Genomic DNA, 26,220 nt, shown 5'->3' on the forward strand with positions numbered 1-26,220 from the left:
CCAGGATGATCCAGGATGTCCCCAGAATGGTCCTGGGTGTCCCCAGGGTGCTCCAGAGACCCCAAACCAGGGGCACCAAACCCTGATGTCCCCAGGGCAGTTCAGGACATCCCAGGGTGCCACTGGGTAGTCCCCAAGGTCCCCAGGGCAGTCCCAGACATCCCCATGATGTCCCCAGGCTGTCCCCAGCCCCATGTCCCATCCCCAGGCTGTCCTCAGCCCCGTGTCCCATCCCCAGCCCCGTGTCCCATCCCCATGTCCCCATCCCCAGGCTGTCCCCAGCCCCATGTCCCATCCCCAGCCCCGTGCCCCGTCCCCAGGCTGTCCCCAGGCTGTCCCCAGCCCTGTCCCCTGGCTCTGGGCTCACTCACCGCCCCCTCCAGAGCGGGGGACCTGACGGAGCCGTGCCGGGCGCGCCCGGAGCCCTTCTGCCGCCAGGGCTTGCGGCCCCCGCCCCGCACCTCGGCCCGGCTGCGCACGCGCGCGTGGCTCTGGGGACAGCGGGGACAGACACACGGTCAGGGGGACAGACAGGGGGACAGACACACAGCCAGGGGGACAGACACACAGCCAGGGAGGACAGCCACCCCCGAGCCCCCGCCCCGCACCTCGGCCCGGCTGCGCACGCGCGCGTGGCTCTGGGGACAGCGGGGACAGACACACGGTCAGGGGGACAGACACACAGTCAGGGGGACAGCCAGGGGGACAGTCAGGACAGTCACAGGAACAGTCTCACAGTCAGGGGGACAGTCACCCCCGAGCCCCCCACACAGCCCCCCCCGCCCTGCCTGGGGGGGGTTGGGGAGCCCCCGGAGCTCCTCGGGACCCCCACAGACTTTTTGAGAGCCCCCAAAAGTTCCTCGGGGCCCCCAGACCATCCTGGGACCCCCTAAAGCTCCTCTGCCCCCTCAAACCCCTTTTTGTCCCCCCCAAATCCCCCCCCCTTAAACACCCTCCTGCCACCTCAAACCCCCCTTTTCCCCCAAACCCCCCCTTTTCCCCCAAACCCCCCTTTCCCCCCTCCCCACCCCCTTTTCCCCCAAACCCCCCTTTCCCCAATCCCCCTTTCCCCCCAAACCCCCTTTCCCCCCTCCCCATCCCCCTTTCCCCCTCCCCACCCCCTTTCCCCCCAAACCCCCTTTTCCCCCTCCCCACCCCCTTTTCCCCTCCCCACGCTCACGATCCTCTTGTAGTTCCTCTGCCACGTGGCCACTGTGTGCAGGATGTCCAGCCTGGGGACAGGGGGACGCAGGGGTCACTGACCCAGAGCCCCCGGGGTGTCCCCACTGTCCCCAGAGCCCCCCCGGGGCCCCCACCTGGGGCTGACGGCGAAGACGTCGGGGTGCAGGTCAGCCAGCCCCCGCAGCGTGTCCTCGGGGTGACGCAGGGACTCCACCCAGGCCTGCACGGGGGACAGCGGGGACACCACGGGGGCACGGCAGCTCCGCAGCACCGGGGACGGCGCCGGGGGCTCCTCTGGGGACACTGGGTGGGGACAGTGGGGATGGGGACCCTCAGAGGGCGGTCCTGGCATCCCCCAAAGCACAGAGAGCCAGCTCTGATGTCCCCAGGGTGATTCAGATGTCCCCAACCCCCTGGTAGCCCTGTCCACGATGTCCCCATGATGGTCCCTGCTGTCCCCACCCCCACGGCCACCTCCTCCCTGCTGTTGCCCAAGGTGTCCCCAGCCCCTGACACTGTCCCCAGGGTGTCCCCAGCCCCCAGCACTGTCCCCAGGCTGTCCCCAGCCCCTCCCCGCTGTCCCCAGGGTGTCCCCAGCCCCTGACACTGTCCCCAGGGTGTCCCCAGCCCCCCTCCACTGTCCCCAGGCTGTCCCCAGCCCCCAGCACTGTCCCCAGGGTGTCCCCAGCCCCTCCCCGCTGTCTCCAAGGTGTCCCCAGCCTCTCTCCACTGTCCCCAAGGTGTCCCCAGCCCCTGACACTGTCCCCAGGGTGTCCCCAGCCCCTGACATTGTCCCCAGAGTGTCCCCAGCCCCTCCCCGCTGTCCCCAAGGTGTCCCCAGCCCCGCACTCACCCCTGCGGGGCTCGGGGGCCGCGGGCGGGGCCGGGGTCGCCGTCGAGAACTGCGGGGCGGCGACATTGGGGACACTGACCGGGGGCGGAACCAACCGCGGGCTAAGGGGAGGGGGGGACACGACCCCCGCCCACCTCCCAGCCCCGCTCCTGGGCCCGTCCCGGAACCCCGAACCCCCCTCGGCCGAGCTCCCACTTGGTACCGCCCCAACTCCGCCCCTCAGCGATGGCCCCGCCCCCTCCCCGCCCTCACGGCCCTGGCCCCGCCCTCTCCCGGTTCTCCCCGTTCCCATCCCGGCGCCGGGGCCGCTCCCCGCACGTTCTCCCCCCGGCCCGGCCCCGCTCCCCGCTCGGTTCCCCCCGGCCCGGCCCCGCTCCCGCTCCCGGTGCCGCGCTCACCGCGGCCCAGCCCCGGCCCCGGCTCCAGGCCCTCAGCGCGGCCGCCCCCGCGCGGATCATGGCGGGAAGGCGCGGGGCGGGGACAGGCGCGGTGACGTCACCGCGTGCGCGCGGCGCCACTTCCGGCGGGGGCGGAACGGCGGGAAAAGGGGAGGAAGGGGGGGGAGGGGGGGATGGGGTGGAGGGACACCCCCCCCCCCCCCTTTGTGTCCCCAACCCCAAATCTCCCCCCCGGTGTCCCCCTGCTGACCCCACCCCAGGGTCACCCCCAGTGCCCCTCCCCAGTGACCCCCCAACAGCGCCCGCACATCCAACTGTCCCTTCCCGGTGCCACCGTCCCTGCCCAGTGCCACTTCCAGTGCCCCTGTCCCTGCTCAGTGCCCCTGCCCCTGCCCCAGTGCCCTGCCCAGTGTCCCCGTCCCTTCCCGGTGCCACCGTCCCTGCCCAGTGCCACTTCCAGTGCCCTGTCCCTGCTCAGTGCCCCTGCCCCTGCCCCAGTGCCCTGCCCAGTGTCCCCGTCCCTTCCCGGTGCCACCGTCCCTGCCCAGTGCCACTTCCAGTGCCCTGTCCCTGCTCAGTGCCCCTGCCCCTGCCCCAGTGCCCTGCCCAGTGTCCCCGTCCCTTCCCGGTGCCACCGTCCCTGCCCAGTGCCACTTCCAGTGCCCCTGTCCCTGCTCAGTGTCCCTGTCCCTGCCCCAGTGCCCCTGTCCTTGCCCAGTGTCCCTGTCCCTGCCCAGTGCCCTGCCCAGTGTCCCCGTCCCTTCCCGGTGCCACCGTCCCTGCCCAGTGCCACTTCCAGTGCCCCTGTCCCTGCCCAGTGTCCCTGCCCCAGTGCCCCTGTCCTTGCCCAGTGTCCCTGTCCCTGCCCAGTGCCCTGCCCAGTGTCCCCGTCCCTTCCCGGTGCCACCGTCCCTGCCCAGTGCCACTTCCAGTGCCCCTGTCCCTGCCCAGTGTCCCTGCCCCAGTGCCCCTGTCCCTGCCCAGTGTCCCTTTCCAGTTCCCCATCCCAGAGCCACCGCCCGGTCCCGTTTCCAGTTCCCATTTCCCATTCCCCATTTCCCGTTCCCATTCCCCATTCCCATTTCCATTTCCCATTCCCATTTCCCATTCCCAGTTCCCAGTTCCAATTTCCCATTTCCCATTTCCATTTCCCATTTCCATTTCCCATTCCCATTTCTCATTTCCCATTTCCCATTTCCCATTCCCAGTTCCCGTTCCCAGTTCCCATTCCCGGTTCCCATTCCCATTTTCCGCTCTATTTCCCGCTCGGGGGGCTTCCACCCCGGGGGTCTCCCCCAAATTCCGGTGGGAATTTGCGGGCCGGGATTGGCGGGACAATTTTGGAATTATTTTTTTTCCCTTTTTTTTCCCCATCCATTTTTCCAAAGCCCCGCCTGATCCCGGGGGTCCGGGGGCGGGAATTCCGCATGGATTGGGGGGGGGGAGGGGGGCGCTCATCCCGCCCACCCCGGCCCGACCCCGCGCCTGGTTCTAATTAAATCCAAACTCATTAACTCCCTTCTCCGGCCCCTCGGACCCCCCGGCCCCTCCCAGCGCTCCAAATTTGGGGATTTTTTCTTTTCGGGGAGGGGCCCTTCCCAACCCCCCATCTTCCCCCCCAACCCAAAATTCGCCGCATCCTTCTCCCTCCCACCAACCCCGAATTCCTCCCGGGACGAGCCGTGGAAAGTCCGGGAAGTTTTTCCAGCCCCCAAAAAATCCCCAAAATTGGGAAAAAGCTCCCAAAATCCTCCCGGAGGGGAAGAAGAGCGGAGGGGTTTGTCCGTCCCCCCTCCCCCGCCGCATTTTGGGGGTGTCACCCACCCAAAAGGGGGGGACACACGGGGGGGGTTTGCTGGTTTTTGCCGGGTTTTGCCGTTTTTTGCCGTTTTTTGCCGTTTTTTGCCGTTTTTTGTGGTCCCCCTCCCCATTTTGGGGGGTCCTAGCCATGGTGGAGGGGTGACACGGTGGCCTCGCCCCTCGGGGGGGGTGGCCCCGGCCCAGCCCCGCCCCCCGCCCCCGCTCATGCTGGAACCGGGACGGGCGCTCAGCGCTGCCGGGACCGGCCCCGGGACCGGTAAGAGCCCAAAGAGCCCCTCCGAGCCCCCCGTGTCCCCCCCCCGGGGGTCCCCTCCTCCCCCGAGACCCCACCGGGACCCCCGAATCGGGGGCGGGGGGGGGCACAGAACGGGACCCCGGGCGGCCCCCAGCGTGGGGGGGACACCGGGAGGGGTCTGGGGGCTTGGGGGGGCGGCTCGGGGGTGTCCCCAAGGGTGGGGGGACACAATGGGGGGTCCCCACGGGGGGGTTCAAGTGCCGTCCTCACGGGTGGGGGTCCCCCCTCGTTGTCCCCCCCCCATTGTCCCCGGCCCGGCCCAGCTGTTTCGGCCACGCCAACATCTGGCTCGCAGCTGGCGAGGGGCGCGGGGGGGGTCCGTGTCCTTGGGGGGCACCTCCGGGGGGTCCCCAAAGCCTTGAGGGTCCCCAAAATCCCGGCGGTGACAGTGACCGGCCGGGGGGGCCGTGTCCCCGTGTCCCCCCACGTGCGTGTCCGGTCGCGGGGGGCGCGGGGGGGCTCGGGGGGTCTCGTGGCTCCCTGCCGCCCGTGGTGGGCGCCGCCCCCGCCGCTAAACCCGGCTCTAAGCGCGGCTTTGTCCGCCCTGATCCAATTTGCTCCGGGATATTTCGGGATCCAGGCGCCCCCGGTGACCCCCCCGCGGCCCCCTCCCCTCCCCCCAGAGCGGGGGGTCCCGGGCGGATCCTGGGGGCGTCCGGGGGTGGATCCCGGGCGGATCCCAGGGATGGATCCCGGGGCGGGACCCCCGGCTCAGGATCTCGGGGCAATTCCCGGGGCAGGATCCCGGTCCCGGTCCCGGGGCAATTCCCGGGGCAGGATCCCGGGGCAGTTCCCGGTTCGGGATCCCAGCTCAGGATCCCAGGGCGATTCCCGGTGGTGGATCCCAGTCCAGGTCCCGGGGCAGTTCCCGGGGCAATTCCCGGTGCTGGATCCCGGGGCAAATCCCGGTTCGGGATCCCGGGGGCAGTTCCCGGTTTGGGATCCCTGTTTGGGATCCCGGTTTGAGATCCTGGGGCCGTTCCCGCTTTAGGATCCCGGTTTGGGATCCCGGGGCCATTCCCGGGGGTCCCGCCGCCCCCGGCCCCGCCCGTTCCCCCCCGCTGGCTCCGCCCGGGGCAGCTCCGAGCCGGGGGCGGGCGGCGAAGGGGAAGGGGAAGCGGCGGATGCTCCGTGCCGGTTCCGACCGGCACCGGCGGCTCCGACCGGCACCGGTACGAGGGTCCGGGGGTGGCCTGGAGGGCTCCTGGGGGGGTCCCGGGGACGGTGGGAGCCAGGGGCGGTGTCCCGGCACCGGGCGCGGCTGCGCGAGGCACCGGGCGGTGGCGGGACAGCACCGGGGGCTCCGGGACGGCTCCGGGACCGCTCCGGGACGGCACCGGGAGAGCTCTGGTACCGGGATGGCACCGGGGGAGCTCTGGGACGGGACCGGGAGAGGTCTGGTACCGGGACCGCTCCGGGACGGGACCGAGGAGGCTCTAGGACTGCCCTAGGACGGGAGGGCACCGGGATGGGACCGACACCGGTACTGGGATGGCTCCGGGACGCTACCGGAACCTGGGAGGGCTCCGGGACGGTGCCGCGGCCGCCGGAGCTCCTTCCCCCGCCACCCCGCCCCGGCCCTCGGTCCCGTCCGGAGCCCTCGGGGGTCCCGCACCGGGAGGAACGGGGCGAGCCGGGGGGAGCCCTCACCGGGGGTCCCGTCCCGAAATCTGGGGAGAGGGGACACGGGACCGGGGGTGAGAGCACAGGGACACAGCAGTGACATCCCCCGATGTCCCCACCCCTCGCTTTTCCAGCCCCCCGGGGTGCCCCGCCCCATTGCCCCCGGGTGTCTGTCACCTCCTGCCAGCCGGTGTCACCTCCTGCCACCCGGTGTCACCGCAGGCGCCGCCCCTGCCTGGATATCCCCCGGATGTGCGCCCAGATGTGTCCCCCCGCCCCGTTCTCCCACTGCCACCGTGCCGTGGGTGACACCCCTGTGGAAGGACACAGGTGACAGCAGGTGTCACCTGGGTGTCACCCCGGGGTGTCCTTGGCATGACAAACGGGGTGTGACACCGGTTGTCACCCTGGGGTCTCCTTGGTGGCACAGAGGTGACAACGGGGTGACATTTCTGTCCCCAGGAGCCATGTCCCGGCGGCGCTGAGCCTCATCGTCGTCGCCGTCCCCGTCACCGCCATGGGGAGCATCTACAAGGAATATTTCAACCGCGACAAGATCCGTGAGCACTACAACTACACCAAGGGCGACGGTGAGAGCGCGGCGCCCTCGCGCTGGGTGGGCTCCGTCCTCATCGTCGTCCTCTGCTGCGTCATCGTGCTGGAGAACCTGCTGGTGCTGGTGTCCATCTGCCGCAACAAGCGCCTGCACCTGGCCATGTACATCTTCATCGGCAACCTGGCGGCCTCGGACCTGCTGGCCGGCACGGCCTTCATGGTCAACACGCTGCTGTCGGGCAGCACCACCTTCAGCCTGACGCCCGTGCAGTGGTTCGTGCGCGAGGGCACGGCCTTCGCCACGCTGGCCGCCTCGGTGTTCAGCCTGCTGGCCATCGCCATCGAGCGGCACGTGGCCATCACCAAGGTGAAGGTGTACAGCAGCGACAAGAACTGCCGCATGGTGCTGCTGATCGGCGCCTGCTGGGTGATCGCCGGCGCCATCGGCAGCCTGCCCATCATGGGCTGGAACTGCATCAGCGACCTGGGCGACTGCTCCACCGTGCTGCCGCTCTACTCCAAGCGCTACGTGCTCTTCGTCACCACCATCTTCACGCTCATCCTCATGGCCATCGTGGGGCTCTACACGCGCATCTACTGCATCGTCCGCTCCAGCCACGCCGAGATCGCCTCGGCGCAGACGCTGGCCTTGCTCAAGACCGTCACCATCGTGCTGGGCGCCTTCATCGTCTGCTGGCTGCCCGCCTTCATCATCCTCCTGATGGACGCCTCGTGCCCCGTGCGCGCCTGCCGGGTGCTCTACAGCGCCAATTATTTCTTTGCCTTCGCCACGCTCAACTCGGCGGCCAACCCGGTGATCTACATGCTGCGCAGCAAGGACATGCGCGGCGAGTTCCTGCGCGTGCTCTGCTGCTGCGGCCGCGCCCTCCGCGGGCAGCCCCCCGGCCGGGCGGGGGTCCCGCTGCGCACGTCCAGCTCGCTGGACAGGGGCCCGGCCGGCCCCACGGCCGAGCTGCCCACGGTGCCGCTGACCCGCGAGTGCACCACGTCCGTGTGAGGGTGGGCGTGCGCTGGGGGCCACGCTGCGGTGACGAGGGGGTTTGTAAAGGGCAGGGGTGTCCGGTGGGGGGTCAGGGGATGCGGCGTGGACACTCCATGGTCACCCCACGGCCACCCTGGGGACACAGCATTGACACCCCATAGCCACCCCGTGGACACCCCATGGCCACCCTGGGGACACCCCGTAGCCACCCCCCCGTGGACACCCCATGGCTTCATGGACCCCTCATGGCCATCCCATGGACACCCCACGGCCACCCTGGGGACATGCCATGGACACCCCACGGCTTCATGGCCATCCCATGGACACCCCATGGCCACCCTGGGGACATGCCATGGACACCCCACGGCTTCATGGCCATCCCATGGACACCCCATGGCCACCCTGGGGACATGCCATGGACACCCCACGGCTTCATGGCCATCCCATGGACACCCTGTGGACACCCCATGGACACCCTGTGGACACCCCACGGCCTCAAGGCCACCCTGTGGATACTCCATGGACACCCCACGGCCTTGTGGACACCCCATGGCCGCCCTGGGGACACCCCAAGGTCACCCCACGGCCCCCCAAGGCCACCCCACGGTACAAGCGGAGCGGTTCCCCCGTGGTTCCCCCCGCGGTTCCCCAGGTACGATGCCCACCTGCCCCCCCCCGGGGCTCTCCCCGTTGTCCCCGTCCCCGCCGGCGCTCCGTGTGCCCGGACACGCGTGGGGCCCGTCCCACGCCCTGCCCGAGCCCCGGGGCCGCCGCCGGACCTGTCGGGCGAGTCCCGGGGCCCCTCCCGTGCCCGTGGGCGGCTCCCGCCGCGTTCCCACCGGGACAGACCGGGATCAACCCGGGGGGGCTCCGGGGACCCCCGAAATCCGGGATTTTCCCCCGCGCTGGTGCGCGGGGCCGGGGGCTCATCCCAGTGCGGCCGGATCCGCCGGGATCCCCCCGAAATCCCCGGTATTTGCCCCAAAATCCTCCCCGCGTTGTATTAAACGATTTTTTTTTTTCCAGCTGTCTCTGCGTCTTTCCCCAAATTTTGGTGTGTGTGGGGAATTTTCCTGGTGGGAAATTGGGAAAACGGGGTTGAGCGTCTCAGGCGGGTCTGGGGACGAGGGGGGACACCTGGAGACCCCTCCCCTGTCCCCAGCCCAGCGCTTTGTCACCTCCCGTCCCCCAAAAACCCCGATTTGTCCCCATTTCTCTCTGGAGGAGGAAGAGGAAACGGGGGGGGGGGGGGGTTTCGTTTCCTGCCCCCCCACCCCCGTGGGGACGGCGCCGCCGCGGTGTCCCCGCCGTGACCCGGCGCCTTTGGGGACAGGGAATTCCCGCCTGTGGGGACACGGTGGCACCGCGGGGCTGTCACCGCCGCGGTGGCCCTGGGTGACACCCAGGGGCGGCCGTGGCGCGGCAAACGTGACAGCGTCTGTCACCCCGGGGTGGCCAGAGGTGACAACGGCTGTCACCACCCTCGGGGACAAGGTGGTAGCAGGTGCCACCCCGGGGCAGCCGCAGGGAGACAGGGCTGTCTCTCTCCATCCCCCCGGCATTTCCATGGGGACAGACCCGAAGGTGTCGCCCCCTCCCAAATTCTGGGGTGTCTCCCCCTTGGGAGTGTCCCCTCAGTGTCCACCTCCCAAATTTTGGGGTGTCCCCTCCCTCCTCCCCTGCCACCCCCAAGATGGCGCCGGGGCGACCCCTCACGGCCCCACGCGCCCGCGCTGTCGCGCCAGTGACGTCACGCTCACACGCCACACCCGAGATGGCGCCCGGCCGCGTTGCAGTACCGCGGTTTGACCTTCCCAACATGGCTGCACAGCCCCAACGGCTTTGGCGCAGATTAGTGACGTCATAGAGGAGGCGGGGCGGCCTTAAAGGGGCCATGACCGCGCGGGGGCCGTGGCCGCCGCCAGGGCCGGAGCGGGGCGAGACCGGCGGCCGGTGAGGGGGGGCTGGGGGGGTCCCGGGGGGTCCCGGGGGGTCCCGGGGTTCCCTTCACCGGCTCTGGAGGGAGGCCCGGGGGGGATTTACCGGCTCTGGGGGTTCGGGGGGAGCGAAGGTTTTGGGGGGGGGGCGGGTCTGAGGGCAGTGGTGGGGGGGGGCGCTGAGGGGAGCCAGAGGCGGGGGGCGGGCAACGGGGCCTGGGGGGCAATAACGGCCCGGGAGGGGCAATAACGGCCCGGGAGGGGCAATAACGGCTTGGGAGGGGCAATTGATGGGCGGCCAACTAAGATGCGAGGGAGTAAATGATTTATGAGAGGGTAATAACGGCCCGGGGAGGGGCAATAAGTGCCTGGGGGGGGTAATTTGTGAGGGGAAATTAAGATGTGAGGGGGGAAATTAACTCGTGGGGGGGTAATAACGGCCCCGGGAGGGGCAATAACGGTTGTGGGGGCAATAAGGGTCTGGGGGGGCAAAAAAGATAACGGGGGGCAGTAAAGATGGGGGGCAATAAAGAAAGGGGGGCAATAAAATGGGGGGGCAGTAAAGAAAAGGGGGAGCAATAAAGATAAGGGGGGGCATTATGCCGTGAGGGGGCAGTTTGGGGTGGGAATTGGGGAGGGGGGCAATAAAGCTTGGGGGGGGCAATAAAACCTTAGGGAGGTAGTTTGGGGGGGCTGTTGGGGACAGTGTGGGGGGGCAGTTGTCAGCTGCAGGGGCCCTGGGGGTGTCACCAGGCCCCGGTGCCACCACGGTGGCAGGGGGGTGACATGTGCCAGCCTGGGTGCCGCTGTCACCTCCCCAGGGTGTCCTTGGGAAGGACAGGGGGACACCGGGGACGGCAGCAGGGTGACAGCGGGGACACAACAGGGCCGGGCCCGGTGGTGGCACTGATGGAGTGACAGCAGGGACGGGTGACAGAGCCTGGTGGCCTTGGCACAGTGTCACAAGGGGACGGCTCCTGTCCCCAAGGGAGGGGACACCAACGTCCCCTTGGGCCACTTTTCTGGGGACACCCTGGGGACTCTTGGGGTTTCCCTGCTGGGAGGTGGCACCTGGCTGTCACCCACTTGTCACTGCGTGTCCCTCAGTGCCACCACGTGTCACCGACTGCTCCTTTTTCCTGGTTTTTCCCGTTTTCCTCCGTTTTTCCCATTTTCCCGGTTTCTGGCAGGATTTTGGATGGGCGCAGCCCCCCCCGGCCATGGGGCAGAGCGAGTCACAGCAGGAGGCCAAGGTGGGACATGTCCCCGCCGCCCCGGTGTCCCCAGGCCTGGGGGCACTGGGGCTCAGCTGTCCCTTGTCCCCGCAGGGCTCGGTGCTGAGGGGGCTGCTGGCCGTCTTCAGCCGGGAGCAGCTCCCGGCGCGCGCGGTGAGCGGCGGCACCGCCGTGCCCGTGTCCCCGTGTCCCCTGTCACTGTGTCCCCGTGTCCCCGTGTCCCTGTGTGCCCATGTCCCTGTATTCCTGTGTCCCTAATGTCCCCATGTCCCCAGGCACAGTGTCCCCATGTCCCAGGGACAGTGTCCCCTTGTCCCCATGTCTCCAACCCCACTGGTGCACTAAGCAGAAGGCACTGTCCCCACGTCCTAGTGTCCCAATGTCCCCAATAATGTCCCCATATCCCCAGGCGCATTGTCCCCATGTCCCCAGTGACAACGTCCCAATGTTCCCAGTATCCCCATGTCCCAATGTCTCCATGTCCCCAGTGTTCCCATGTCCCAATGTCTCTATGTCCCCATGTCCCCAGTGTCCCAATGTCCCCAGTGTCCCCAGTGTTCCCATGTCCCAATGTCCCCATGTCCCCAGTGTCCCCATGTCCCCAGTGCTGCTCAGCACGCCCTGAGGGGACACAGCCTTGTCCCCTGGGCACATGTCCCGGTCCCCAACATGGCCACACCCCTCCCACCCTGGCAGCACCATGGGTCACCCCGTGCGCTTGTCCCCATCCCTTGGGGACACTGGGGACAAGGTGGGGACACCGCTGTCCCTCTGCAGGTGCTGGGCACCATCCTGGCCCTCGCCGTCGCCGTCATGGCTGTCGCTGTGCTGGGCTGGTGGCTGCGCCTCAAGAGTGAGTGCCACCCCTGGGCTGGCCCTGGGGATGGGGGTGACAGCGCTGTCCCCTCACGCCGTCCCCTCCGTGTCCCCAGAGGTCCCTGCGCAGGAGCCGCCGCGCTACCGCTTCCGCAAGCGGGACAAGGTCCTGTTCTACAGCCGCAAGATCATGCGTAAGGTGACCCTCGGGGGGCAGCGGGGGTGGCACCGCGCCCAAGGTGACCCTGGGGATGGCGGCGGGGGTGGCACCGCGCCATGACACCGTGTCCCCGCCCGGCCAGGTGTCCCAGTCCACGTCGTCGCTGGTGGACGTCAGCACGGCCAGCGGCGCCGCGCGGCCCCGCAGCCGCAAGAAGCTCAAGGTGCTGAGCATCGCCAAGAAGTGAGCGGGCAGCGGGGCTGGGATCTGCGTCTGGGGGTGGGATCAGTCTGTGGGGTCGGGATCTGGCTGTGGGATCTGTCCATGGGATCGGGATCTGTCTGTGGGGTTGGGTTCAGTCTGTGGGATCGGGATCTGTCTGTGGGGTCGGGATCTGTCTGTGGGATCTGTCCATGGGGTCAGGATCTGTCCATGGGATCGGGATCTGTCTGTGGGGTTGGGTTCAGTCTGTGGGATCGGGATCTGTCTGTGGGGTCGGGATCTGGCTGTGGGATCTGTCCATGGGGTCAGGATCTGTCCATGGGATTGGGATCTGTCTGTGGGGTCGGGATCTGTCTGTGGGGTTGGGATCTGTCTGTGGGGTTGGGATCTGTCTGTGGGATCTGTCCATGGGATCAGGATCTGTCCATGGGATCGGGATCTGTCCATGGGGTCGGGATCTGTCTGTAGGGTTGGGATCTGTCTGTGGGATCTGTCTGTGGGATTGGAATCTGTCCATGGGATCGCGATCTGTCCCCAAATCCCTGCTGCGTCCCTGCTGTCCCCACGGCACTGCCCCCGCCGTGTCCCCACGCTGTCCCCTGGCTGTCCCCAGGGTCTCGGCCAGCTTCCTGCGCATCCAGAAGGAGCCGCCCACGCTGCAGCTGAAGGAGCCGCCGCCCTCGGTGCTGGAGGCCGACCTGACCGAGTTCGACGTGGCCTCGTCACACCTGCCCTCCGAGGTGCTCTACATGCTCAAGAATGTCCGGTGAGCGGGGCCGGGGTCTGTCCGTGGGGCTGGGGTCTGTCCGTGGGGCCGGGGTCTGTCCGTGGGGCCGGGGTCTGTCCGTGGGGCCGGGGTCTGTCCGTGGGGCCGGGGTCTGTCCGTGGGATCTCTCCATGGGATCTGTGCCTGGGATCAGGGTCTGTCCTGGGGTATCAGGATCCTTTATGGGATCAGGGTCTGGATCCATTGATGGGCTCAGGATCCACTGATGGGGTCGGGATCCATTGATGGGATCGGGATCCATTGTTGGGGTTGGGATCCATTTATGGGATCCATTGATGGGGTCGGGATCCATTGATGGGATCCATTGATGGGCTCAGGATCCACTGATGGGGTCGGGATCCATTGATGGGATCGGGATCCGTCCCTGGGGCCAGCACTGGACCGCAGGGATGGAGCTCCACCCTTGGACACCTCTCTAAGGGGATCCCTGCATCCCCCTCTCTGTGGCACGTGGGGCAGGTCCCCGTGTCCCCGCTGTCCCTGCGGTGTCCCTGCTGTCCCTATGGTGACATGGCTGTCCCCGCAGGGTGCTGGGGCACTTTGAGAAGCCGCTGTTCCTGGAGCTGTGCAAGCACATGGTGTTCCAGCAGTGCCAGCAGGGCGAGGACGTGTTCCGCCCCGGCCAGCCCGACACCAGCATCTACGTCCTGCAGGAGGGAAAGCTGGAGCTGCTGCTCACCGAGGCGGTGCGGGGACACCTGGGGACACTGGGGGGACAGCTCACAGCCAGCCAGGGATATCCAGGAGATAGCCAAGGACACCTGGGACACCCAGGGACATCTGGGAGACACCCTAGGGACAGCCAGGGACACGCAGGGGATACCTGGAGGCACCCAAGGTCACCTGGGGGACACCAGACACAGTCAGGGACACCCCAGGGGCATTCAAGGACACACAAGAACACCCGGGGGACACCTGGAGACACTCAGAGACAGTTGGGGACACCCCGGAGACACCCCAAGGACATTCAGAGACATGCCAAGGACACCCCAAGAACATTCAAGGACACACAGGGAACAGGCAGGGGACACTCTTGGAGACCCAAGGGACACCAGGGGACACGGGCTGTGTCCCAGCAGGACGGGAAGGAGACAGTGATGAAGGAGGTGTTCCCTGGGGACAGCGTCCACAGCCTGCTCAGCATCCTCGACGTTATCACGGTACCGGCCACGTCCCCAGAGCCTTGGGGACATCGCGGGGGCTGTCCCCAAACCCTGCCATGCCCAGCTGGCATGTCCCCAGAACCCCCTAAGCTCAGTGGGTGGCTGTCCCCAGCCTGCCCAAGCTGTCCCCAAACCCTGCCAACGCAATTGTGGCCATCCCAATCCCAACCACAACTGTTCCCTAGTGCCACCAACTGTCCCCAAACTCCTCCAGCCCAACCGTGGCCATCCCAAACCCAACCACCCAAAACCCCAGTGCCACCCATGCCCTTCCCCAGTCCCCAGCTGTCCCCAGGCCTACGGGTCCCCTGACCCCGCGGGTCCCCAGGGCCACCAGCGGCCGTACCGGACGGTGTGTGCCCGCGCGGCCGAGGACTCCACAGTGCTGCGCCTGCCGGTCGAGGCCTTCTCAGCCGTCTTTGAGAAGTACCCCGAGAGCCTGGTCAGGGTGGTGCAGGTGAGCTGGCCTGCGGGGGACCCCCGGGAGGGCCCTCGGGGTGGCAGGGGACCCATGGTGGCCTCGTGTCCCCCCGCAGATCATAATGGTGCGGCTGCAGCGCGTCACCTTCCTGGCCTTGCACAACTACCTGGGCTTGACCAACGAGCTCTTCAGCCACGTGAGTTCAGGCTGAAATTCGGGGGGTCCTGGGCTGGGTCGGCTCCCTCTGATGTCCCCCCAGCCCCTCTGATGTCCATCTGTCCCCAAACCTGCAGGACATGCAGCCCCTTCGGCTCTTCCCTCAGCCTTGCCACGCCACCCGCACCAGCCCCGTCCGGCACAGCAAGCGCAGCCTGGGCAGCACCGATGAGGGCCGGGACACCGGTGAGGCACCAGGAGGGTTCTGAGACCCCCACCCCGAGCATTTCTGGGGTCTCCGTGCTCAGTTTTGGGGGGGGGTCTCATCCTGCAGCTGAGCTGATGAAAGCTGCTGGCCTGGAGACGCCAGCACCGCCGCCGCTGCTGAGCCGCTGCATCTCCATGCCCGTGGACATCTCTGGTGGGTGCCAGCACTCCCAGGGGTGTGGCTGTCACCCTGGGGTGGCTTTGTCCCCGTTTGGTGACCCCCGTGACCCTGCCCAGGCATCCAGAAGGCTCCGCGCTCCGATTTCGACATGGCCTACGAGCGCGGGCGCATCTCGGTGTCGCTGCAGGAGGACAGCACCGGCGCCTTCGGGCAGGTACGGGGGGGTCCGTGCTGAATCCCACCCCAAATCCCACCCAAATTCCCCCTAATTCCCACCCTGAATCCCCCCCAAATCCCCCCCAGGTGTCCCAGGAGCCCAAGGAGCGCAAGTCAGTGACGCTGGAGGAGCAGCCCTCGGGGGTCTACCACTACAGCTCCTGCGAGGAGGACACAGCCTCGGGGACAGGGACAGGGATGGGGACGTGGACGTGTCCCTTCGGGCCCTACCAGGGTCGCCAGACCAGCGACATCTTCGAGGAGGCCAAGCGGGAGCTCATCAAGCTCATGAAGATCGAGGTGAGGGCTTTGTGGGGTAGGGATGGGTTTCTGGTGGGTTCTTGGTGGTCCCCCGTGGCTTTTTGGTGGTCTTAGTTACCTTGATGGTGGTCCCCTATCACTTTGGGGGGGTCCTTATGGCTGCAGGGTCGCCCCCAGACCTCACTCTGTGGTGCGTTCCCATCTCCTCATGGTGGCCTCCATGACCTCCTGGTCATCCCATCCCCTCTGGTGACCCTACAATGGTCCCGTTCTCCTTTCCAGGACCCTTCTCTCCTCAACAACCGCGTCCTGCTCCACCACGCTAAGGGCGGCACGGTCATCGCCCGCCAGGGTGACCAGGTGGGTGCTGGGGACTGTCACCTTGTGGTGGGGCAGAAACAACCCCAGAACCAGAACACGCCATGGTGGTGGTGGTGGTGCTGGTGGGACCTCCCAGGTGACAGGGGACATTTCTGTAGGACGTGAGCCTGCACTTTGTGCTCTGGGGGTGCCTGCACGTGTACCAGCGCATGATCGACAAGGAGGAGGACGTGTGCCTGTTCCTGACACAGCCCGGCGAGCTGGTGGGACAGCTGGCTGTGCTCACCGGGGAGCCCCTCATCTTCACCATCAAGGCCAACCGTGACTGCACCTTCCTCAAGATCTCCAAGTCTGACTTCTACGAGTGAGTCTGTGTCCTTTGGCGTCCTTGGGGGGCCACCAGGACTCGGTGTGGCTGCGTCCCCATCATCTCGTGGTGGATCTCCATCACTTTGCGGTGCTCGCTGGGACCTCGGGGATCCCACGTCTCTTTGGGGTGGTTCCCCATCACTTTGGGGTGGTCCCAAATCTCTCTGGGATGGTTGCACCACCAGAACATCTCTGCAGTGAATGTTCCCAGCCCAGGGTGGAATTTTGGGATGTCCTGAGCAAGGCCACCACGATCCTGGTGCTTCCCCTCCTCCCTGGGGTTCTCTGTGGGGTTCCCCACCTCAGAGGGGACATTTTGGGGTCACCACGGTGCCCTGTCCCCCCCAGGATCATGCGGGAGCAGCCCAGCGTGGTGCTGAGTGTGGCCCACACCGTGGCCGCCCGCATGTCGCCCTTCGTGCGCCAGATGGACTTCGCCATCGACTGGATGGCCGTGGAGGCTGGCCGGGCGCTCTACAGGTGAGTGACCACACCCAGGTGTCCACCTCAGCTCGGGGAGGGCCACCAGGGGTACCACAGGCGCTGTCCCCAGGCAGGGGGACAAGTCGGACTGCACCTACATCGTGCTCAACGGGCGGCTGCGCTCGGTCATCCAGAAGGGCAGCGGCAAGAAGGAGCTGGTGGGCGAGTATGGCCGCGGTGACCTCGTGGGCGTGGTGAGTGTCACCCTGGGGACACCTTGGGGACAGCAGTCCAGCGTCCTCGGGTGGCTCCATGGCCTCGTCCGGCAGGTGGAGGCGCTGACGCGGCAGCCCCGGGCCACCACGGTGCACGCGGTGAGGGACACGGAGCTGGCCAAGCTGCCCGAGGGGACCCTCAACAACATCAAGCGCCGATACCCACAGGTACCCCTGGGGGTCCCTTGGGGGTGTCCCCGTGTCCCCACGGCCCGGCGGGTGGCTGTGACTCAAACTAAAACCAACTTCAGATAAGGAGTTAATGTTGGAGGAGGAGAGTGGAGAAAGGGGTGGTGGCACCTGAGGTCTCCTAGGACAGGCAGTGGTGGTGGCACCCAAAGACTGCTGTAGAACACTAGTCTGGGGTGTTGATGATTCTCTGCCGTGTCTGATGGCCATCCTTGTCCTTGTCCCCACAGGTGGTCACCCGCCTCATCCACCTCCTGAGCCAGAAGATCTTGGGGAACCTCCAGCAGCTCCGCGGGCCTTTCGCAGGTAGGACCTGGGGACAACGGGGTGGCCTCTGCGGGGCTGGTGACTGTCACCAGAGCGGTGTGTCCACTCCTCTGTGTCCACTCAGGGCCCGGCCTGGGCATGGCCTCCAGCTCGGAGCCCATCAACCCCACCAGCAACCTGTCGACGGTGGCGGTGCTGCCTGTGTGTGACGAGGTGCCCATGGCGGCCTTCACGCTGGAGCTGCAGCACGCGCTCAACGCCATCGGTGAGTGACCACAGGACACTGGCCATGGCCGTGACCATCGGGTTGTGGCACCCTGGTGACCTGGGCTGGTGATGGTTGCAGCCCCACAGGGTGGTCTTGGCCATGGTGGGCACCATGAGAGTGACCATGGCATGGTGGCAGCCATGGCATGGTGACCAAAACTTGATGGCGTGATGGTGACCGTAGCATGGTGGTGACTGTAGCCCCATGGCATGGTGACCACAGCGTGACAGTGACCATGGCACGGTGGTGACCATGGCCTGGAGATGACCACATCCCCACCTCTGCAGGCCCCACGCTGCTCCTCACCAGTGACATCATCCGCGCCCGCCTGGGCTCCTCGGCTCTGGAGAGGTAACGGCGGCGGGCAGCGGTGTGGCCACGTCCCCCAGGCCACCGCTGACCACTCGGTGCCCCCGGGCAGCATCCAGGAGTACCGGCTGTCCGGCTGGCTGGCGCAGCAGGAGGACCTGCACCGCATCGTGCTCTACCAGACCGACTGCACACTGACCCCCTGGACGCTGCGCTGCATCCGCCAGGCCGACTGCGTCCTCATCGTGGGGCTGGGCGACCAGGAGCCCGCCCTGGGCGAGGTGGGACAGGGACATGGCGGGGGACAGGGACATGGGGGGCGACCAGGAGCCCGCCCTGGGCGAGGTGGGACAGGGACATGGGGGGCGACCAGGAGCCCGCCCTGGGCGAGGTGGGACAGGGACATGGGGGGCGACCAGGAGCCCGCCCTGGGCGAGGTGGGACAGGGACAGTGACATGGGGAGACAGGGACATGGGGGGCAACCAGGAGCTCGCCCTGGGTGAGGTGGGACAGGGACAGGGACCTGGAGGTGGGCCAAAGTAACATGGGATATTGGGACAGGGGGACATGGGGACACAGGGACATGAAATATGGGGACATGTGCCATCTCTGGGGGTGTCCCAGTGCTCCGGGGGTGACGCAGCCTGGTGCTGGTGCCACCACAGCTGGAGCAGATGCTGGAGAACACGGCGGTGCGGGCGCTGAAGCAGCTGGTGCTGCTGCACCGCGAGGATGGCGCCGGCCCGGCGCGCACGGTCGAGTGGCTCAACATGCGCAGCTGGTGCTCGGGCCACCTGCACATCCGCTGCCCCCGCCGCGTCTTCTCGCGCCGCAGCCCTGCCAAGCTGGTGAGTGTCCCCTCCCCTGGCCGCCAGCCCCTCCACAGGGGTGGCCGCTGTCACTGTCACCCACTCTGTCCCCGCCCCGCAGCGGGAAATGTACGAGAAGGTGTTTGAGAAGAGCGCCGACCGGCACAGCGACTTCTCGCGCCTGGCGCGCGTGCTCACCGGCAACACCATCGCCCTGGTGCTGGGCGGCGGCGGTGCCAGGTGGGGCACGCCTGTCCCTGTGTCCCCCTGTCCCCATATCCCCGTGTCCCTGGATACCCTGCCCCCATGGCCTGTGTGCCCGTCCCCCTGTCCCATGTCCCTGTGTCTCCATGTCCCCGTGTCTCCATATCCCCTGTCCCCATATCCCCATGTCCCTATATCCTGAGTCCCCATGTCCCCCGTGTCCCCACGCCCTCCTCCCAGCCCCACGGTGCCCACAGCCCCTGATTTACCCTGGTTTTCCCTGCACTCTCCCCGGCAGGGGCTGCTCGCACATCGGGGTCATCAAGGCCATGGAGGAGTCGGGGATCCCCATCGACCTCGTGGGGGGCACCTCCATCGGCGCCTTCATCGGCGCGCTCTACGCCGAGGAGCGCAGCGCCGTGCGCACCAAGCAGCGGGCGCGGGAGTGGGCCAGGGTGGGTGGCAGGGCTGTGCCCACCCCAGGGACCCCCTCAGCCTGTGCCCAGCTCTGCCCCGCTGGTTCTAACCTGGCCTCTTCCTGTTCTTCTTCTTCCTCTTGCTCTTCTTCCTTCTCCTTTCCTTCTCCTCCTTCTTCCTCTTTTCCTGCTCCATCTTCTTTTCTTCTGCTTTCCTTTTCTGCTCTTCTTTGGGCTTTTTTTCTTCTCTTTTTGCCTTATTTCTTCTCCTCCTCCTTTTTCTTCCTCCTTCCTTTTTTTCTTTTCCCCCCTTTCTTTCCACTCCTCTTTCTGTCTTTACTCATCTCTCCTTCTCTTTTTGCTCTTCCTCCTCCATCTCCTTCCTCCTCTTTCTTCGTTTCCTTCCTGCTCCTTTTCTCTTTTTGTCTTTCCTCCTCCTCCCCAGTGCATGAATTCTGTTTTTGAGACTGTGCTGGACCTCACCTACCCCATCACCTCCATGTTCTCGGGCTCGGCCTTCAACGCCAGCATCAACCGAGTCTTCCAGGACAAACAGATCGAGGTGTGTCCCCCTCGGATGTCCCCCCTGGCCCCCTCCCTGATGTCCCCACGGTGTCACCCAGCCCATGCTGTCCCCGCAGGACCTGTGGCTGCCCTACTTCAACGTCACCACGGACATCACAGCCTCGGCCATGCGGGTGCACACGGACGGTGAGAGCTCCCTGGGGACACGGGGGGGACACGGGGCAGGGGTGGCCTCCTGAGCCACCAGGAGCTGCTGACCTCACCTTGGGGACATCAGCAGGGAGGGGAGGGGAGGGGAGGGGACAGCTGGGGCTGCACAAGGTGCTAACACTGCTGCTGACCACTAACCCCAGTAACCCTCTGTGCAGCATGGGGACATGGTGGCAGTGCTGGGCAGGGACATGGCGGTGGCGGTGGGGACATCAAGGTGGTGGGGTCATCGTGGTGGCGGTGGGGACATCACGGTGGTGTTGGCGACGTGGTGGTGGTGGTGGTGGGGACATGGTGGTGGGGACATGGTGGTGGTGGTGGGACCATTGTGGTGGCTGCCCCTCGTCCTTGCCCGCTGCTGGAGCTCACCTGGGACATTGAGCCGTCCACAGCCACCCCGCTGCCTCTAACGCCCACTAATCCCTGCTGACCCCTCTAACCCAGCCCCCTCACTGCACCGCTGGCTGCCAATGTCCCCCCGTCCCTCTGTCCCTCCCCGGTCACTCCCGCGGTCCCCGGTGGCCGTGACCGTGTCCTCTCCGTCCCCAGGCAGCCTCTGGCGCTACGTCCGAGCCAGTGCCTCCTATACCCCCTACCTGCCTCCGCTCTGCGACCCCAAGGACAGCCACTGGCTGGTGGACGGCTGCTATGTTAACAATGTCCCAGGTCAGCACCTCGCTCGCCGGGGCCACCCCTTAAAAAACCACAAAAACCACCAAAAAACCGCCAAAAACCACCCCAAAACCACGTCCAGAGCGTCCACACCACTGGTCAGGGTGCCCCGGCGTTCCTCTGCCTGCCACGGGGCCGACCCGTGGGGCGCAGACGATCCCGGCGCGGGCAGGGCGAGCGGCGAGGGCGGGTGCCGGGGCGGCGCCGGCGCTGACGGCGTTTCCCGGTTCCGTTCCCGGTTTCCCGGTCCTGTTCCCGGTGCCGTTCCCGGTTCGGCCGGCGCAGGCTCGCTCTGGCGCTACGTGCGCGCCAGCATGACCCTCTCGGGGTACCTGCCCCCGCTCTGCGACCCCAAGGACGGCAACCTCCTGATGGACGGGGGGTACATCAACAACCTGCCAGGCAAGTGCGGCCGCCGCGGCTCCAGCGGCACCGCGGGCACGGGGCGGGGCTCGGCCGGCGCACGGACAGATGGACGGATGGACGGACACAGCCAGGGCGGAGCGGGGACGCCTCTCGCTCGGTTTGGTGGCGCCGATGGGCGAGGGATGGCTAGCTCCTGTCTGGCAGTATTTTTTTTTCTGTGTTGGGTGGTTTTTCCAGAATGTTCCGTGGATTTTCATAGTTCAGGATCCATCCACCTTCCGTCTTCTCCTGGTGGTTTTTCCAGGAAGCTTTCCAGAATGTTCCGTGGATTTTCATGGGATCCATCTGTCTTCCATCTTCTCCTGGTGGTTTTTCCATGCCAGGCGGCTTTCCAGAACATTCTGTGGATTTTCATGGTCAGGATCCATCCGTCTTCCATCTTCTCCTGGTGGTTTTTCCATGCTGGGTGGTCTTCCAGAACATTCCATGGTTTTCCATGTGTAGCATCCATCTATCATTATCTCTTGATGCCTTTTCCCTCTTGGGTAGTTCTTCCAGAACATTCCATGGATTTTTCCTGGTCAGGATCCATCCATCTTCCACCATCTCCTGGTGCTTTTTCCATGCTGGGCAGTTTTTCCAGAACATTCCAGGTTTCTTCATGCACAGGATCCATCTTCCATCCCTCTTCCATCATCTCTTGACGTCTTCAGTGCTGGTCAACTTCTTGGGGCATCTCCGTCCTCTGTCACCTTCTGGTGTCACCTCCTGGTGTCACCTCCTGATCTCACCTCCTGCTGTCATCTCCTGGTGTCATCTGGTGTCACCTCCTGGTGTCACCTCTGGATCCCACCTTCTGCTGTCACTTTCTGCTGCCACCTCCTGGTGTCATCTGGTGTCACCTCCTGGTGTCACCTCTGGATCCCACCTTCTGCTGTCACTTTCTGCTGCCACCTCCTGGTGTCATCTGGTGTCACCTCCTGATCTTGCCTCCTGCTGTCATCTCCTGGTGTCATCTGGTGTCACCTCCTGATCTTGCCTCCTGCTGTCACCTCTGGTGCTGGTGCCAGGTCCTTTCCTGGGTGGTTTCCATCCTTCACCTGCCTCGGGCTCCATCCTGCGCCGGCCCTGGGTGTCCTCGGTGACCTCCTGGGCCACCTTTGTCCATCTTTGGATGTTCCCATCTCCAGGTGTCCTTTCCGTCCTCCTTCACCTCCCTCCTCTCTTGATATCCTCTCCGGGCTCCTCCAGGCCTCTTCCGGCCATTCTGTCACCTCTGGTGGCCTTGGGAGGTCACCCTTGGTCCCCTCCACTTGCTGGGGACCTTCCTCCATCCTGCAGCCTCATCCCCACCACGCTGGGTGACTCTGGTGGCATCTTTGGCTCTGAAGCCACCTTCCTCCATCATCATTATCATCATTGTCATCCCTCAGTGTCCTCCAGATTCACCTCCACCCCCTTCCCCGTGGTAATTACCTTTGTCATCATCACCATCATCATCATCACCATCATCATCCCTTGATGTCCCCCAGGACCTTCTCCACCCTCCTCCCCCCCCGAGCTGTCTCCACCAGCTTGGGAGACAGATGTCCTCCAGTGCCATCCTCCTTCCCGTGTCCCCTCCCCACGACCCCTCCACCCCGCCCCCGGTGCCCCCAGCGCCGCTGACCGCCCGCCGTCCGTCTGTCCGTCCCCGCAGCCGACATCGCGCGCAACATGGGCGCCAAGACGGTGATCGCCATCGACGTGGGCAGCCAGGACGAGACCGACCTGTGCAACTACGGCGACTGCCTGTCGGGCTGGTGGCTGCTCTGGAAGCGCCTCAACCCCTGGGCCGAGAAGGTCAAGGTGAGAGCCTGGGCTGCCCCGGGGGACAGCGGGAGGTGGCACCAGGGGACAAGCGGGTGGAGGTGGCTCGGGGTGGAGGAGGTCCTGGGGGACATCAAGGGATGGTAATGATGGTGATGGTGACGATGAGGATGACAACGATGATGATGATGATGATGATGATGATGATGATGACGACGACGAGGATGACAATAATGATGATGATGACAATGACAACGATGATGATGATGATGACAATGACAACGATGATGATGATGATGATGATAATGATGATGATGATGATGATGATGATGACGACGATGATGATGATAATGATGATGACAATGATGACAATGACGATGATGATGGTGATGACAATGACAACGATGATGATGATGATAATGATGATGACGATGACAATGATGATGGTGATGACAATGACAACGATGATGATGATGATAATGATGATGACAATGATGATGATAATGATGATGACAATGACGATGATGATGGTGATGATGATGATGATGACAATGATGACAATGATGACAATGACAACGATGATGATGATGATGATGATGACAATGACGATGATGATGGTGAAGATGATGATGATGACAATGATGACAATGACGATGATAATGATGATGACAATGATGACAATGATGATGATGATGGTGATGACAATGACAACGATGATGATGATGATGACGATGACAATGACGATGATGATGATGATGATGATGACGATGATGATGATGGTGATGACAATGACAACGATGATGATGATAATGATGATGATGACAATGACAATGTTGATGGTGATGACAATGACAATGATGACGATGACGAGGTGCCGGACGTGTCCCGAGTGTCCGGTCCCGGCAGGTGCCGGACATGGCGGAGATCCAGTCGCGCCTGGCCTACGTGTCCTGCGTGCGGCAGCTCGAGGTGGTCAAGTCCAGCTCCTACTGCGAGTACATCCGGCCGCCCATCGACCGCTTCAAGACCATGGACTTCGGCAAGTTCGACGAGATCTACGTGAGTCGGGGCTGGGGGCTCCACATGTGGGTTGGGGTCCTTTGGTCACTGTTGGGGTCCTTTGGTCACTGTTGGGGTCCCTTGGTCACTGTTGGGGTCCTTTGGTCACTGTTGGGGTTCTTTGGTCACTGTTGGGGTCCTTTGGTCACTGTTGGGGTCCTTTGGTCACTGTTGGGGTCCTTTGCTCATCACTGGATGTCCTTGACCATCACTTGGGGGTCCTGATCATCGCTTGAGGTGTCCTTGACCATTAATTGAGTGTCCTGGTCATCACTGGGGTGTCCTGGGCTATTTTGGGGGTGTCCAGGCCACTGCCCTCTGCCCACTGCCCCCTGCCCTCTCCCCACTGCCCATTGCCCACTGCCCCCTGCCCACTGCCCCCTGCCCACTGCCCCCTGCCCGCCAGGACGTTGGCTACCAGCACGGCAAGGTGGTGTTCGAGGGCTGGAGCCGCGGGGACGTCATCGAGAAGATGGTCCAGGACCGGCGCTCGGCCGACTTCTACGAGAGCAAACGCATGGACGTGAGCCTGGGGACACCTGGGGACACGGGAGGGACATGGAGGGTGGTGGCTCATTGGGGACCTGCCCTGGGCCACCCCGGGAGGGGCCACCCCAGCCATGTCACTGCCCTTTGGAGTGTGTCACCTCTGGAGTGACCTTCCTGTTCCTGCCGCCCTGTTCCTGTCACCCTCCCCGCCACCCTTCGTGCCCCTGGTCCCTCTCCTGTCCCTCGCTTTGTCCCCTGCCCTGTTGGTGCCTTCCGTGTGCCCCTCCTGTCCCCTGAAGGTGCTCAGGTGTCCCCTCACGTGTCCCACGTGGTGTCCCCTCAGGTGCTCACCTGTCCCAGCGCCGGTTTCACAGACCTGGCTGAGATCGTGTCGCGCATCGAGCCTGCCCAGTCCTACCTGTCCGATGGCTACGGCGACGGTGACAGCGGGGACAGGGAGGGGACAGCGGGGGGACAGGGAGGGGACAGCAGGGGGACAGCGGGGGGACAGTGGGGGGACAGCACAACAGGGGCAGGGACCCCCTGGGGGGGTGGATCTGGGGCTGGGGGTGGAGATCTGAGGCTTGGGGGCTTGGATTTGGGTCTGGGGTTTGGGGCTGGGATTTGGGTCTGGGGGCTCACCCCACACCCCCCCCGCCCAGAGGAGTCTGATTACCTGACTGAGTACGAGGACGAGGGCCCGGAGTCGCTGCGGGGCGAGGAGGACGCGGCTGAGTGGGGCAGCCCCGAGGCCGTGAGTGACCCCAAAACCCGGGGGGGACCCCAAAGAACAGGGGGGACCCCAAAGAACAGGGGGGACCCCAAAATGGGCGGGGGAGGAACTCCAGAATGGGGGGTTGGGGATGCCAAGGGGGTCCTGGGCCCAGGTGTGGGGGTGGCACCATGGGCATCCCAGCAATGGGGTTTGGTGGTTTTGGGGTCCCAAGGGGGTCCGGTGGCCTTGGGGACAACCTGGACCCCGCAGGTGCTGTGTCCTGTCCCCACCCCAGTGTCTAAAAAATGTCCCTGTGTCCCCACTGTGTCCCCAGTGTCCTCACAGTGTCCCCACTGTCCCTGTGTGTCCCCACAGTGTCCCCACTGTCCCTGTGTGTCCCCAGTGTCTCACAGTGTCCCCACTGTCCCCCACAGGAGGAGGAGAAGTCCCTTCGGCACCGCCCGAGCACAGCCGGGACCCCCCCGCCCCCCCCCCGCGGACCCCGACGGCTTCTGAGGGACCCGCGGTGGCACCGCCCCTCCCCCCCACACCGGGGGTCCCCAGTGTCCCCTCCCTGCCCCCGGGGGTCCCTGCCCCGCCCCCCCCCGTTCTGGCACTTTCCCACGGGGCCCAGGACCCCCAAGGTCCCCCCTCCCCGTCTGAGAGGCCCTGGGGTGACACGGAGGGTCCCGGGACCCCCGATGTCCCCCCATGTCCCCTCGGTGTCCCCAGCTCCCCCCCCCCCCCGCACTGTTGCACTGTCCCACCCCCCCGGCCGGCCACGGGGGGGCGCTGCTGTAAATTTTCCTTTTTTTGGTTTTTTTTTTAACGGTTCTTACGGAAATCCAGGCCGGCTGGATGGGAATTGGTTAATTATCGGTTAACTATTGATTAATTATTGGTTAATTATTGATTGGTTGATGGAGTCTCATTATGCCGGTTCGGGAATTTCAGAATAAAAGCTGCTGGTGGTGACGGGGGGACGGGAATGGGAACAGGACTGGGAAAAATGGGAATGGGAGTAGGATTGGG

At 65.4% G+C, this 26,220-nt stretch overlaps 3 protein-coding genes across 10 annotated transcripts; 2 read left to right on the forward strand and 1 right to left on the reverse strand.

Moving 5' to 3' along the window:
• Positions 1-296: 296 nt before the first annotated feature.
• On the reverse strand, positions 297-2,532 carry MRPL4 (mitochondrial ribosomal protein L4; the record flags this gene model as incomplete). The annotated part of the gene is made up of 5 exons (XM_059872245.1): positions 2,434-2,532; positions 2,036-2,084; positions 1,317-1,485; positions 1,181-1,232; positions 297-491 (listed from the first exon to the last, which is right to left on the reverse strand). Coding segments are annotated over exons 1-5 (525 nt in total), but the record flags the coding sequence as incomplete, so codon positions are not given.
• Positions 2,533-4,416: 1,884 nt separating this feature from the next.
• On the forward strand, positions 4,417-8,755 carry S1PR2 (sphingosine-1-phosphate receptor 2). 3 transcript variants are annotated; one of them, XM_059872214.1, is made up of 2 exons: positions 4,417-4,510; positions 6,635-8,755. In XM_059872214.1, the coding sequence occupies exon 2, from the start codon at positions 6,690-6,692 to the stop codon at positions 7,743-7,745; it is 1,056 nt and encodes a 351-aa protein (XP_059728197.1). In that variant the 5' UTR covers positions 4,417-4,510; positions 6,635-6,689; the 3' UTR covers positions 7,746-8,755. The 3 variants fall into 3 exon arrangements, with proteins under 3 accessions (XP_059728197.1, XP_059728198.1, XP_059728196.1); XM_059872215.1 differs by lacking the exon at positions 4,417-4,510 and adding an exon at positions 5,642-5,721; XM_059872213.1 differs by lacking the exon at positions 4,417-4,510 and adding an exon at positions 6,366-6,502.
• An 834-nt stretch (positions 8,756-9,589) lies between these two features.
• On the forward strand, positions 9,590-26,099 carry PNPLA6 (patatin like phospholipase domain containing 6). Of its 6 annotated transcripts, XM_059872135.1 has the most exons (37): positions 9,590-9,683; positions 10,858-10,920; positions 10,996-11,055; positions 11,680-11,755; positions 11,835-11,917; positions 12,021-12,121; positions 12,714-12,866; positions 13,414-13,573; positions 13,967-14,047; positions 14,379-14,507; positions 14,587-14,667; positions 14,765-14,873; positions 14,962-15,048; positions 15,132-15,229; positions 15,319-15,531; positions 15,775-15,852; positions 15,972-16,177; positions 16,531-16,662; positions 16,736-16,859; positions 16,935-17,048; positions 17,300-17,375; positions 17,461-17,601; positions 17,892-17,955; positions 18,026-18,194; positions 18,580-18,762; positions 18,845-18,963; positions 19,226-19,382; positions 19,789-19,905; positions 19,985-20,054; positions 20,628-20,744; positions 21,036-21,152; positions 22,816-22,964; positions 23,832-23,984; positions 24,391-24,507; positions 24,817-24,913; positions 25,136-25,227; positions 25,623-26,099. In XM_059872135.1, exons 2-37 carry the CDS (start codon positions 10,888-10,890, stop codon positions 26,070-26,072), a joined length of 4,506 nt encoding a protein of 1,501 aa, XP_059728118.1. In that variant the 5' UTR covers positions 9,590-9,683; positions 10,858-10,887; the 3' UTR covers positions 26,073-26,099. The 6 variants fall into 6 exon arrangements, with proteins under 6 accessions (XP_059728118.1, XP_059728123.1, XP_059728117.1 ...); XM_059872140.1 differs by lacking the exon at positions 20,628-20,744; XM_059872134.1 differs by lacking the exon at positions 10,996-11,055 and having other exon boundaries at positions 11,835-11,912.
• Positions 26,100-26,220: the final 121 nt, after the last annotated feature.

This window comes from Haemorhous mexicanus, chromosome 34, assembly GCF_027477595.1.
Source record: "Haemorhous mexicanus isolate bHaeMex1 chromosome 34, bHaeMex1.pri, whole genome shotgun sequence".
NCBI classification, from domain to species: domain Eukaryota; kingdom Metazoa; phylum Chordata; class Aves; order Passeriformes; family Fringillidae; genus Haemorhous; species Haemorhous mexicanus.